The 13,291-nt window shown below is 47.5% G+C and overlaps 1 protein-coding gene across 5 annotated transcripts in view; it reads left to right on the plus strand.

Moving 5' to 3' along the window:
- The window catches only part of SSH2 (slingshot protein phosphatase 2), a 131,668-nt gene that overhangs the window by 62,901 nt on the left and 55,476 nt on the right, over positions 1-13,291 (plus strand). The window contains exon 1 of one of the 5 annotated variants that reach the window (XM_039507685.1): positions 10,245-10,352. The exons of 3 other annotated variants lie outside the window; for them this stretch is intronic. In XM_039507685.1, coding sequence (XP_039363619.1) covers positions 10,297-10,352 — 56 coding nt within the window. In that variant the 5' untranslated portion in view covers positions 10,245-10,296. Of the gene's footprint in view, positions 1-10,244; positions 10,353-11,144; positions 11,230-13,291 lie in introns of those variants that run through there. One more of the 5 variants, XM_039507687.1, reaches the window with a different exon arrangement.

Genomic DNA, 13,291 nt, shown 5'->3' on the forward strand with positions numbered 1-13,291 from the left:
TCTTTGCCAAGGGGACCAGATGTCCCGATTTTATAGGGACAGTCTCGATTTTTGGGTCTTTTTCTTATATAGGCTCCTATTTACCCCCCCCCCCCCGGTCCTGATTTTTCACACTTGCTGTCGGGTCACCTTACTCTTTGCTTTCCCACTAGGACTCAGACTGGCATTGGGCGAGGGATTGCCGGTTGCCCTCTGAAACAAGGATAAACTTTTGTTCTTCAGAGAGACGCACATGGGATCAAATGTACTTGGTCTCAAGAGCTCATTTAAAGCGTGGGCCAGAAAGATGCATGTTCCCATGATGCTGCCAAGGGTGGGTAGGGACACAGGGAAGGGATGTTCCCTGCATTGGAAGGGGAGCTGCTCGTTAGTGACTGAAATGCTGATTGAAGTCAAACTGAGACCTACTGCAGATCGTGTGTTCGTTTTAAAGTGTATCGAATAGCACACTAATTCCATGCACATTTTCATTTTAATTTAAGAGGCATTCTTAATGTTTTAGGGGGAAAATTACCCTGAGAACTGAAATCCTACCCTCTGCAGTTGAAGCAAATACTTTTTGTGAAACTTGGCTGGTCTTTCAGTTAAATGGTGACATTAAGTGGTGTTTTCTTCCCCCAGATGCTCTGCTTTTGTGTATGCGCTCTAGCTCAAAAATTGACTTGCTCTTCAAAACTGCACGCTAACTGTGGACTTCGGCTTTGGTGAGGACTCTGGGCAGTTGGCACTGAGTTGGCACAGAAATCAAGTGGTGTTCACGTTCTGCACACTGCTTCTCACTAAACCCAAATGCCGCACTACAATGTATGCTAGCGTACCTCCACCCGGAATTCCACAGCCGCATCTCCGCACTCTGCTGCAGCACCTTGTCTGTAAAAAGAGTATGGGAGTGTTTATCTGACTGATACGGAAGTGTTGAAACTTGCTTAACGCTTATAAAATTCTCTGTGCTGATATGGCCGCTTTCTTCTAAAGATCTCAGCAGTCCGAAAGCAGAGTGTGGCCTTGACTTGAATAAGCTGTATTGGAGGAAAAGTACCAAATGCATTATCTTCCCTTTTGCTGCTTTTAATATTAGACTCCAGAACTAGAGTAGTAGTACTCCAGTACTGAGAAACTGGATGTTTAATGCTCGCTGTTGTCTTTGTGGATGTCTGCTTTGTGATTCTCCTTACCTATACTGAAACGATTCCCCTAGGATTATTCCTCTCACTAAGATACATACTTTAGAAAATAGAAATGGAACTCTCAGTGGTGTTGCCTTAATGAGCAAAATGTAAACCTCATGCTGCCAGACCACAGCCATCTGCTGCTCAGGCTGCCTTCTCCACCTTGAAGGGAGTGGGCCAGAGGGGGTCTGCGCTGGAGGCATCTGTGTGAATTTTAGCTTTGGAATGCAGTCTCCAGCAGGCTGTGTCATTTTAACCAGGTTTATCTAAAGAATTGATTTCCTTAAACATTGCTTTCAACATACCTCTTGACTTGCAAACAGAAAATGCTTCCATTAGAAAAACTGCAGAGTGAGCTAGAGCCGAGTTGATGAGTGGCTTGGCTTAGATTGTCTTAGTCCTCCACCCCGGCGCCACCAGCACGAGCGTACACACCTCAAGGTGGTAATAGGAGAAAAAGACTCTGAAGTTTGTAATTTGTTCAGCTCAGCAAACATGAATTCCCTACATAAACCTTCTATTTCCAGCACGTCTTGCTCTTCGCAAGGGGACTGACTACGGTAGATTAGCTGCAGCTGTTCTATTCCTGGCTCTGCTACTAGCCATCTGGATAACCTTGGGAAAGTCACTTCCCTGTTCTGTGCCTCAATTTACCTGTCTGTAAAATGGGGATAATGCTACTGGTGTCCTTTTGTTAAGCATTTTGAAATCTGCATTGTGAGACTGGGTATTATCACTGTTTGTTTCATGCAATTGCTAGATTTAATCCAGGACTAGTCTTGCAAAATGCTTGTAGAGCTTTTGCAGAACCATTCAGTGGTGTTCATATATTATAGACCCTGATCATGCTTATCTCATCAACTGACTAGATCAGATAGTTAAGTACATTTCACTTTTCAGGTATTTCTGTGGCGTTCATCACCCTAGTATCCCGCTCTCATTACTTACAAAACTGGGAGCAAGAACCGTAAGTGTGTTTCCTGACATCTGAGATAACCAAACTTAGAAATGGAATCTGTCCTAATGAGATGATATAGGAGGAAACGCAGTTTTGTATAGCACCTATTTCTTAATCAGTGTGCATCACAACATCTTACTAATTACTGAATTAAATCCCCCTAACTGTATTGTAGCTGCTGTATATACAGATAAGGACCACTGCCAGGGTGAGTCATGTGCCTTTGATTCACAATGAAGGCTTTCAATTGAACGAGTTTCCTTCTTGCCCTGTCTTTCCCTCCATCCTGCGCTGCAAACGGTGGTTTGCTCATGAGCACTGTGCTGTTGAAACAGTCTGGGGTTTTGTGAGGGAAAACCTTGTCACATTTGTGGGCTTTGTTGTTAATACAGATACAGCTTGTAAACATCTGGGATGGATAGGCCTGATCACAGGACTTGTCCGTCCTGAGTGGTAGAAGGACCACTCCAGAAGTTGTCAGGTGGTTCTCTAAACAATTGAGCTTTGCCCATTTGCATTCTCCTGTATCTTTACCTTCAAGCTTTTTCCAGATAGTCATCGGTTTGTGTGTCTAATTCACTTAGACCCAGCTTCATCCCCTGCTTATCTCTGGCACAAAGTAGTGCAACAAGTCAACTAACCTTTCACCTGAGCAGCAGGTGGGAGGGAAGTGAGCTACAGCTCAACTACTGCTGTCCTTCATGCACAGCTGGGAGTGTGATTAATACTTTGTGCAATTTAAAAAGAAATGTTAAGTTCCAATGTTGTGTTGTCAGAGAGCTGCATTGCTCCTCTTCCTTCACTACTTTTATCTCAAGTCCAGCATTGAGAACAAGCATGCTCCTAGTGGGGACTGAATGCAGTTCAGTCAGTACCCTTTCTGAAATGTCAGTGCGGAGAAAAACTTGGCATTCTCTTACTTACAAACATGGAGAAGACAAATCTGCTGCCTCTGTAACCTTCCCTGCTACGCTGATGCTTAATTGATGCATGAGGTGCTGCTGCTAGACACCAAAGCTAATCGTCTAGGCCACAGTGGTGGTTTTGATTTTAACTCGTGTCTTCTCATAAATGACACAGGAAACAGATGTGTGACAATAGAGTAGCAATAGTTCCATGTTCGTGCTAAAGGTGACTGAGCAGGCGGTACAGTAACTCATCCAGCTCTGCAGAGGAATGCAGTTTTGTAAAGCAGAAGCTTCAGAATTTTACATAATTCCATATTATGTGGAAAGAAAAATGAGTCTTGGTCCTACACTGCCTTATCTATCCCATTGATGTTAACAGACCTGGGCAGAACTTCATGCACACAATAACATGCTATTGTTCAGAGGTGCCCCCAGAGACTCTTCCCGTGGTCTGCACAACTCAGCCACTCTCACTCACTCTCAACTTAGCAGGGTGTCTGCACAGACACTTTTTTTTTTTGTGTTCTTACGCTAAGCAAAACCTGTTCACATCTGCCCACCACCGCAGGCTCCCTGCAGCCACTCCCCGCATCTCCCCTACTTGTAGCAGGTCTGAGTGAGTCCTGCAGGCACAGCAGAGGGGACATGAGCTGCGGGAGGCTGGGCAGGCCTTGGGGGGCCCCCCCTGCGGAAGAGCCCTAGCACAGGAGCTGGCTCTAAAACAGTAGCCGTTTTAATTGCAAAACCCACCCAGGGAATCCCTTAGCAGTGTAAAAAAGGGTGGGGAGCTTCCAGCGGGATCCTGTTGCACTAAGCACCATATACATGCGTAGTAAGACTGTCTGTGCCCCATACTGCTTGCAGTCAGCATCTGATGAGAGGTGCAGACATAACAGTGCAATGGATGTTTGCTCTGATACGCAGCACTCTGGCACACCAGGGGCCGTGGTGTGGGTGGAAAATATTTTAACATCAGTTTACACCCACGCCTCAAGTTGACCACTCGCGCTGACAAGAATCCACAGCTCTGCAAGAAACTTTTTTTTCCACCTCCAAGGTGTCAAACTCTGTATCTGCACCAAATGCCTCTAAATCATTGTTAATCGTTCTAATTTATCCTTCCTTCTGATGGCAGCAACCCTAACAGTTTGACTGGTGACACATGCATTAATTGAGACCTTGCTCATGCAAGGAGCACCAAACGGGGGACTGCTGGCTCCATGTAGTCACAAGGGTCTGCCTGCATGGAGCTCCATGCAGGATTGGGGCCTCAGTATGTTATGACTGCCGGGAGGCCAGAGTAAAGGCTTTTTGTTCTAGTGTGGTGATAGCCTCAAAATCCAGATTTAGGATTGAACATGGTGCTTGGAGATTTTGTAACTTTGTTCATGTTTTGCTTGCAGAATAGAAGATAAGGTTGGACTCTTTCCCATGAATTGGTTTGAGAGAGGAGAACTTAGTGTTGTGTGCATGCAACTGGAACTCTGGCATTCCCTGACTTCGGAATGTCTAACCAGGCTCCCTCAAGATTATTTTAACATAGGCTTTGCATGGTATATTCATAATCAGCTCTGGCTCTAATGGAAGCCAATCTGAGTTGGTGGTGGGAGAGACTTGAACTGCTTTCTTTAAGCTGGGCAAAACCACTTCTTTGTGTGTGTGTAGATGTTATGAAGTGTATGTGCCTATAGTTGTTGTTCTGCTCATTTTGATTTATTCCCGATAAATACTGAGATCACATCAGCAGTCTGTTAGGCCAAAAGGCCAGAGCCACTATTGTTTACTGCCCCCTAAAGCCCTATTACCCCAGGCAGTGTGGTGATAATCCTGTTACCAGCTATTGAGTGCTAAACTAAACCCAGACCCCTACAACTGCAAAATGTAGCCCTCCCCTTGGGGGGAGGGGAGGTGATTTACAGCAATGCTTACACTTACACACCTCAGTCCAGCATTTTAGTAATTTAGAACAGTACCCCTCACTGCTTGGACTCCCTGCATTTTAAATTCTTCACATACCTGAGAGTCACCACCTAGAGTGAAGAACATTACCTTGTCGCTCATGTATATTTGAACAGCCTTCTGTGTCTTGCAATTTTGAAAGACACCAACATTAGTGTTAATCAAAATTCAGATGCTTTTCTTTCACCCCACTCCTTGCTTATGCCTTGTGCACAATACATCCGTGGATCTCTTGCTGACGTTTCAGGTTCTGCTAATATTTAGCTTGGAGCCCTGACATGCTGGGGAAACGCTTTGGCAAAGAAATATGTGGCTGTTTCCCTAACCCTGAAGGAAGCAGGATAGTAGAACAGCATGTTTCAGTTCCTACAGGCCATTTGAATAGTGCACTGTCCTGACTTGTAGCATGATGTTGAGAGAGATTTGACCATGGGGCTGATGTTTCAATCTTTACAACACAACTTTTCATAGAAATAACAGAGAAATCTGTTTGTAGTGCAGATCTCAGTGCAATCTTGAGAGTTGCTGCTGACACCTTACGCTATCCTCCGAATGAAATGTCCGTGGTGAAGCATCTCTTACTTTGTTGGTCTCAGCATATGGGATGCAATATCCGATTTTAATCCAGGATTAATTCCTTTAGAAATGTATTATCCATATGTTAAGTGTGATTGATTAATCACTACATTTGTTTTTCCATTCTATGAAGGGACTGCATTTGTAATGTTTGCTGAACATATTAAGGCTATTTCTAGCAGCTGTTGAGGCAACATTTTAGTAAATTAAATGGATTATCTCAAGAGCCTTACTCAAGCACTGTGCAGGTTATTCATTAGCATGGGGACAGAAGCGCTGGTTTGTTTTCCGTATGTGGACAGTGGTATGTACTAACTCTAGATGGGGCCCTCTCCCCAGGCTCTTGAGGGGCTGCCGGGATCCTGCTTCCCTAGTGCCACATACCTTTTGCGATAAGACAGACTGACTCCAGTCTAGCAAAATGCTTCTCTTGCAGGAGGACAGCTGGCTAGTGTTGCATCTTCTTAAATTAAAATGTCTTTGGAAAACTGTTAAACTCTAATATACAAATGCTCCTGGGTGGGCAACGAGACACTTGAGTTAATGCAGATTCCAGCAAAGACTTGCAGTGACAAATCCTCATAGATTTTTTTATTCATATTCCAGCTTTTTAAATATATCCTTTCAGGTGAGCTTGGCTTGTGCATATCTGCAGTACTACATGCTGTAGGTTCTAAATAACTCAAGAACTTGCCTCTTATGATGCAGTTTTATTTGACCTTTTAACATTTTCTTGCATTAAAAGAAAAGGGGAGGGAAGTCTGTCTTCATTTGACAGAAGAGTTGGGGACGGGGAAATCAGTGGGTGAAGCAAGATGCTCAAAGGTGCCTGTACACTTTTTCTCTGGATCTTCACTCAGCTGCTAGCAGGATCTTAACACACTGATTTTTTAGAAGTGTTCATTGATGAAAAGTAACTTGTCCACTTTCTGTTTTCTCATACTGAAACAGTTAAGTACCAGTAATGACTCAAGCCCCTTGCTCTAGTGTAGGAAGAGGAAAATAAAGACTTTTATATAATCCCTCCTCTCTGTCCACAATTTAATTTGTCCAACATCATTTTTTTTTCAAGAATAAACTCATCTCAACTGCACTGACCGGTCAGTTATGTGCCTTGTGTCTCTGCAGTTTACACCCATAATTGATGTTGTGTAGTAAGCAGACACACTATGCCTGGTTTGTGTATACTACTTGTCTGTCATGGAGCAGTTCCCATAGAAAAATTATTTCTGGTTCCTGAAGTGATTCTCAGATTGCTTTGTCCCTCTGTCAAACTGCTGGCTCTCTGAAGAGTTAAAGATAACATGGGTCTGACCCTGACAAAAGGCTGGGTGATTCTCTTCTCCCTGCCCAATGCATAGAACTAATTGGGTTGTGGTGGATAATCAGTTGACTATGACCTGCCAAGGGGATGCTGTAGCCAAAGGGCTAATATGATCCTTGGATGCATAAACAAGGGAATCACGAGTAGCAGTAGAGAGGTTATTTTACCTCTGTAATTGGCACAGATCTGACCGCTGCTGGATTCCTATGTCCAGTTCTAGTGGCTGCAGTTCAAGAAGGATGTTGATAAATTGCAGAGGGTTCAGAGAAGAGTCGTAAGAATGATGAAAGGATTTGAAAACATGCCTTACAGCAGGGGTTCTCAAACTGGGGGTCGGGACCCCTTAGGGGGTCACAAGGTCATTACAGGGGGGGTTGCAAGCTGTCAACCTCCACCCCAAACCCCGCCTACCTCCAGCATTGATAATGGTGTTAAATTAAACACACCTTTTAATATATTTATTAGCAAGCCTCTGAGTCTGATTCCCCCTATGTGAAAGGGGTTGCCAGTTTAAAAAAAAAATAATAAAGTTTGAGACCCACTGCCTTATAGTGATGGACTCTGAGAGCTCAATCTGTTTAGTTTAGAAGATTAAGGGTGACCTGATTAGTCTATAAGAACATACATGGGGAACATAATGCTAACGGGTTCTTCAATCTACCAGAGAGAGGTCTTACAGTGGCTGGAACCTGAAGCTAGACAAATTCAGATTGGAAAAAAGGTAAACTTTGTAACAGTGAGGGGAATTAATCATTGGAACACTTTATCGTGGGTCCTGGTGGATTCTCCATCACTGACGGTTTTTTTAAAGCAAGAGTGGCTGTGTCTGTTGTATGGGTTATTGTGGGGAAACTCTACGGCCTGTTATGCAAGAGGTCAGACTAGATGATCACAATGCTCCCTGCCGACCTTGGAACCTGTGAATTAAGATGGCCACCTCTCTGACTCTGGGGAGGGGGAGGGGGGGAACTTGCTTACTTCACAGCATGTTTCTCATCTAATCTAAAGTAATCCCTGAATTCCTGGGTGGCTCCTCAGGGCCTTGTCTCCAGGGGCTCGGGAGCAAAAGATGAAGATTAAAGGGAGTTAAAATGCTCTTGATCTTTTATTTTACTTGTGTGTGGAGAAATACTTCCCTTCACGTGCTCTCCCCTGCTGGAGGAGGTGACGGATGTTCACCTTTTACTAAGAACTAGGATGAGGCTACTGCCAGCTCTTGGAGGAGTCCCATGACGTTGGTACTTCCACCATGCTGAGTGCGAAAGGCTTGTTGTGCTGGCTCAGCATTGGAAGTCTTCGGAGGGGGAACACAGCTCCATGGCCTCCATTTCACAATAGGAACTCATGTAAAATCCTGATCTGTAGCCACTGAGCATAAACCAAACGGGAATACGAACTGTGGGCTGACTCCTCGTGGGACAGACTCAGATGATTAGTCTTCCATCATTGCCCCAAGCAACCCCATTAAGGCAGCCTTCTGCTAACGCCCATCCCTGCAGCACAGAGTGAGCTCTGCTCTTCCTCAAAGCACTCACCTTAAGGGGGCTGCTTGAGCTACCTGAGGCTGACATACACTGTAGCATGGAAGAGGATTCAAGACTGGCAGATTAACTGGGTGTTAAGTAACCGAATGAGAAGTGTAGCAGCAGGGTTGGGTTGGTGAGTTGTAAAGTCCTGCCTGGTTACTGGTCTCTTGCTAGATATAGAAGCTGTGTCTATATTACAGTCTATGTCTATCCTACACCACCTCGTCTGTCGCTCGGAGGTGTGAATAAACCACCCCCCAACAGACAAGTTACCCTGCCATGAGCATATGTGTGCACAGCGCTCGGTCGGCGGAAGAGCTGCTCTCTTCTTTTATGCCGGCAGGAGAGCTTTCTCCCATCGACACAGAGCATCTTCCCCAGATGCGCTGCCCTGGCACAGCTGTGCTGCTGTACATGTAGAACCACTTTTGTACACGAGGTAGAGTCGAAACTCTTTAGTAGTCTTTTAAAACTGTTTTTCCTTTAGCAGATTATAACACTTGTCATGGGAGTAGCTAAACTTACTTTTCTAAGCATCTTGTCTGATGATTTATCCCCAAAGCATCTTGGAACAGGTTTCCGGGTGCCCATCATTCTGGCATAGATGTGAAATTTTACGTGTTGGTTAATGTTGATAATGCACTAATGGGGTCAGTCTGTGAAACCTAGCAGAATGAGATGGTTGGATATTGCTTTTAACATCCCTGCGTTCTGCTCTTCAAATGCTTCACTTTCTTCCTAGTGCACATTAATCACGTGGTGAAACAAGTGAGACAGAAACTAATAAAACTTGCCAAAATTATTTGGAAAGGGGATATGTTGGTATAAGGAAGTTAATAAAGCTTGACTAATGTAGGCTACGTTCATGTAGGGTGTTATGCAAATAACTAACTCTACACCTTAGCTAATGCAACCAGATGGGCTATCCCTTCTCTACAGTGCTTGTGTTTCTGTCTTCCCCTACAGCAGCAGGGTGATGGAACAGATTTCCTGCCTAGGTTTGTAAGTCTCTGCTGGAGGGAAAAAAATAGCCTGCTACTACGGCATTAATAATGCACTTCTATTAAGTTTATCAGTTGGCTGCTATAGGAGCAATTTCATTAAGTCAGCTAGTGTGCAACAGCTCTCTCTAAAATTCCCAATAGGGGACTTAATTCTAAACTCAGTTATAGCCGTCTAATGGGACTATAATTCCCCTCCGATCACTGGTGTTACGCTGCTGTCAAACTCGTTTAGGGGAAGGGAGAATCACCCGTCCTGCTTGACACTAGGGCATCCAGCCGCAGTGGTTAGAGGTGGCAGGGCCGTGCACGCTGCCCAGCCTGGGGGCGCCCTGGCACTGACTCGTTATGCTCCTGGGCCTAAGGACCGGCTGGGGGAGCAGGCTTAAGCCCCTGGGCTGGCCTGTTAGGCCAAGCCCTGGCAGATAAGGGCCTGCACTCCCCTTGGACCTTAATGTCTGCAACCAGCATCTTCACCCCCTGCCCCGCAGCTCAGGCCTGGGCTCCATCTGCCCCCACCCAGCCCCAGCTGCAGGGGGCGCTGGGCGCCCCTGCCCTGCCCCGTGGAGCCAGGCAGGGGCTTTACTAACCGGCCGGGCGGGGCTGCAGCTCGGGGCGGGTGGCTCAGCCCCCGGGGGAGCCACGTGGGGGCCGGCCGGCCGGCCGCGCCTGCGCACTGCGCCCGGGGGCGGGGAGCCGGCGCACAGCTGGGCGGCGCGTGGCGCGGGCTGCCCGGGCAGAGGAGCCGAGCGAGCGCGGGGGCTGCGGGCTCTGCCGCGTCCGCTGGCTGCCCCGGCCCGCTCTGCCCCCGCGGCGCCCCCATGACCCGCAGCCGGCTCGCGGCCGGCCCGGGCCACGCCTGCCCCTGCCCCAGGATGATCCCGTACTTCTCGGACAACGCGGTGATCTCCCAGAACGCCATCAACCAGCTGTGAGTGCCGGGGAGCCGGGCCCCGGGGGGGGGTCCTGTCCCGGGGGGGGAGCCGGGCCCCGGGGCAATGCGGGGAGCTGGCCCCGGGGAGGGAGCCGGGCCCCGGGGGCAATGCACGGGGGGTGTCCTGTCCCGGGGTAATGCACGGGGAGCCGGGCCCCAGCCCCGGGGGAGGAAAGGAGCCGGACCCGGGGGGGAATGTATGGGGGGGAGCCGGGCCCCGGGGGCAAGGCACGGGGGGGAGCCAGGCCCCAGCCCCGGGGGAGGGACGGAGCCGTGCTCCGGGGGAGCGGGCCCTGGGGGTAATGCACGGGGAGCCAGGGGGTAATGCACGGGGGGGAGCCAGGCCCCAGCCCCGGGGGAGGAAAGGAGCCGTGCTCCGGGGGGGGAGCCGTGCCCCGGGGGTAATGCACGGGGGGGAGCCAGGCCCCAGCCCCGGGGGAGGGAAGGAGCCGTGCTCCGGCCGGCGGAGTTTTGTACCGTGGAGCTGATCCGAGCGTGGGCTGCCTGCAAAGCTCAGCTGCCGGGGAAAGTTTGTCCCGCTCCCAAGGCAGCAGTTCGAGAGGCGGCCCAGTGGCTGGACCGGGAAGAGCATCCGGGGGGGATTTTCGCTTGTTTGTTCCGCTGGCTCTTTAACGTGCTGCTCAGTCCAAGCCAGCCCCAGCAGGCAGAGACCCGGCTGGAGGAGGGAGATTCCTGCAGGGGGAAGGGAAAATCTACCCCTCAAAGTGAGCTGAATTTCTTCACCAGGCTCAGCCTGTGTCACTTCCCGGCCGGAGGAGACTCTGTGTTCGCACAGGATCTGCCCTTCCAGGAACCGCGCTGATGAAACACTTGCCCGGGAGCGCAGAGATGGGTTTAATCATGTGGTGGGAAGGTGCTTGGTCAGAAATGTTGTTTCTGCTTTGGAAGAGCAGGACAGCTGCATGGGGAGTTGGGGGGGGCGGAATTCTTCACTTGCCTTTTGGATAGGGACTTGGGCAGTTTGCAAGGAAATACTCAGACCTTTTTGTCTTAATGGCTTTTTTCTTTTAAGTATCTTTTCTGGCTATTAATTCAGACTTCCCCTTTAATGTCGGCCCAGTAATCCAGGGCAACGGGGAGTCTACACCATGGCCAAGCTTTTCACAAGTGACTTTGAATAGCTCCGTGTTTGGTGCCCAACTTGAGATTCCCTCAAGTGCCTGGATTTTTCAGGGTGGGTGTTCAGCCTTTTCTGAAAATCGGATTCTTTATAACATGGACACCCACAATCACTAGTCACTGATGAAAATCTTTGCCTGTATCAGCAGAGGCTTTAGAAAGGAGTTGTCCTCGTAAAGTCTGAGACTGAAACTCCCGTAGTACTTCGGGCTTGGGTATCAGATATCGGGGGAATGCTATGAAAATAGCCACAGAGGATCTTGTCAGCAAATCAGACTTTTCATTTCTATCTTGTTCCATGCTTTACTAGATTGCAACAATTTACTAGCCTCCGATTTCAGCTTTCTATAAACTTTCTTCTCCCCCACACCTCCCCAGGCTCTGAGAGGAGTGTGTTCTCGTATAAAGTGTGGGCTGAGGAGCAGGAGGAGAGATTGCTTATTTCTATTGCCAGGCTTTAGCTGCTATTCTGTTTTCTGCAAGGACACCCTGGAAACGTGAAACTTTGGGATAAACTCTTAGTTGCATGTAGCTAGGACAGAGTCCATCAGCAGACATGAGCTTAAGGGAATGCATGGCAGCACTGTGCCACCCTGCAGTTTCGGTCAATGTTTGGTTGTCCTCCTCCTGTTTCTGTTCCAAATCTTCTTCCATCTGTAGTCAGTGTCCTGTCTCCTTTCTGTTCAGGATAATGGACAATTGATGCTACAAAAAGTGGAGTGGCACTCTCCAAAACTCTGCTTCCCGATGGCTAGCAAGTTGTGTGTTAAATAGTAGTTGATGGGGGAGGGGGGATCATGAACTGTCAACCCTTGCACCTGCTGTCCTCCTCTCTGCAGATCCCCTCCACTCTTTTTCAAATGCATAAGCTGGAGTCTAGCTTGCATACTGCCCTAAGCAGCAAGACTTGTCCATGGCAGCAGTAAATGGTGCTATGGTTGAAGAGTCGTGGGTGGACAAGTCACTACCAATCTTGGCCAGCTTCAAACTGAAAGGCTCCACATCCTATTGCTAAGCTTCTTGAATAACCAGGCCCTCCAGCAGTACACACTGATTTAAATACACCTACAAATAAGCATATTCATTTCTAAATAATTGTGGCTTTGGGGGAGTTTGGTAGTAGGGGAGGATCAAGGTAAACACTGGTAGTGGTATCATCATGCCTGGTGGTTCTTCCAACAAATCAGCTTCTGTTTTATCTTCTGAAGAGACCAAGACAAGCTTGAGAATAGTTAGATAAAATGCTAGCATGCAGCCAGCTGCTGCAGTGTTCCTATTGTGAAGAGCTTCCCCCAGAAATCTTGATGCATATTCTCTGATTTCTCACAGAAATTGGTCACTGGCCACTGTTGCATCTTCCTTGTGTTTAAAGACTAAACAATTGGTGCTACGTATTTGTTAGCTTCATCTGTTTAACGATGTCCCTCTAAGCCTTCCATCCTTGACCTGACATGTTTGTAATTATTCTGTTTAATTGATCACTTTGCCTGTAAACATCTCAGCTTTCCCATTTGTGCCTCTGAATGTGGGGATCTGACAGCGTACCCAAGGTCTCTGTAAATAGAAATCAAAATGTGTCTGCTTTGGGGGATCTGAGGCAGCAAATGTGTTGGGTTTTTTGTTGATGTTGGTTTTGTTTTTCTGTAGCAAGATAATTGGTAGTATTTGCTGAAACATTTACTTTATGAAGTCTTGCTTATGTTAGGTAGCTAGGTAACAATTTCTGTGGTTATAGATGTGTTTGATTTATATACATTACTCAAATATTTAACCCACAATCTGAGACTGTTTATGGA

Source organism: Mauremys reevesii, linkage group 20 (assembly GCF_016161935.1).
Source record: "Mauremys reevesii isolate NIE-2019 linkage group 20, ASM1616193v1, whole genome shotgun sequence".
Taxonomy (NCBI): domain Eukaryota; kingdom Metazoa; phylum Chordata; order Testudines; family Geoemydidae; genus Mauremys; species Mauremys reevesii.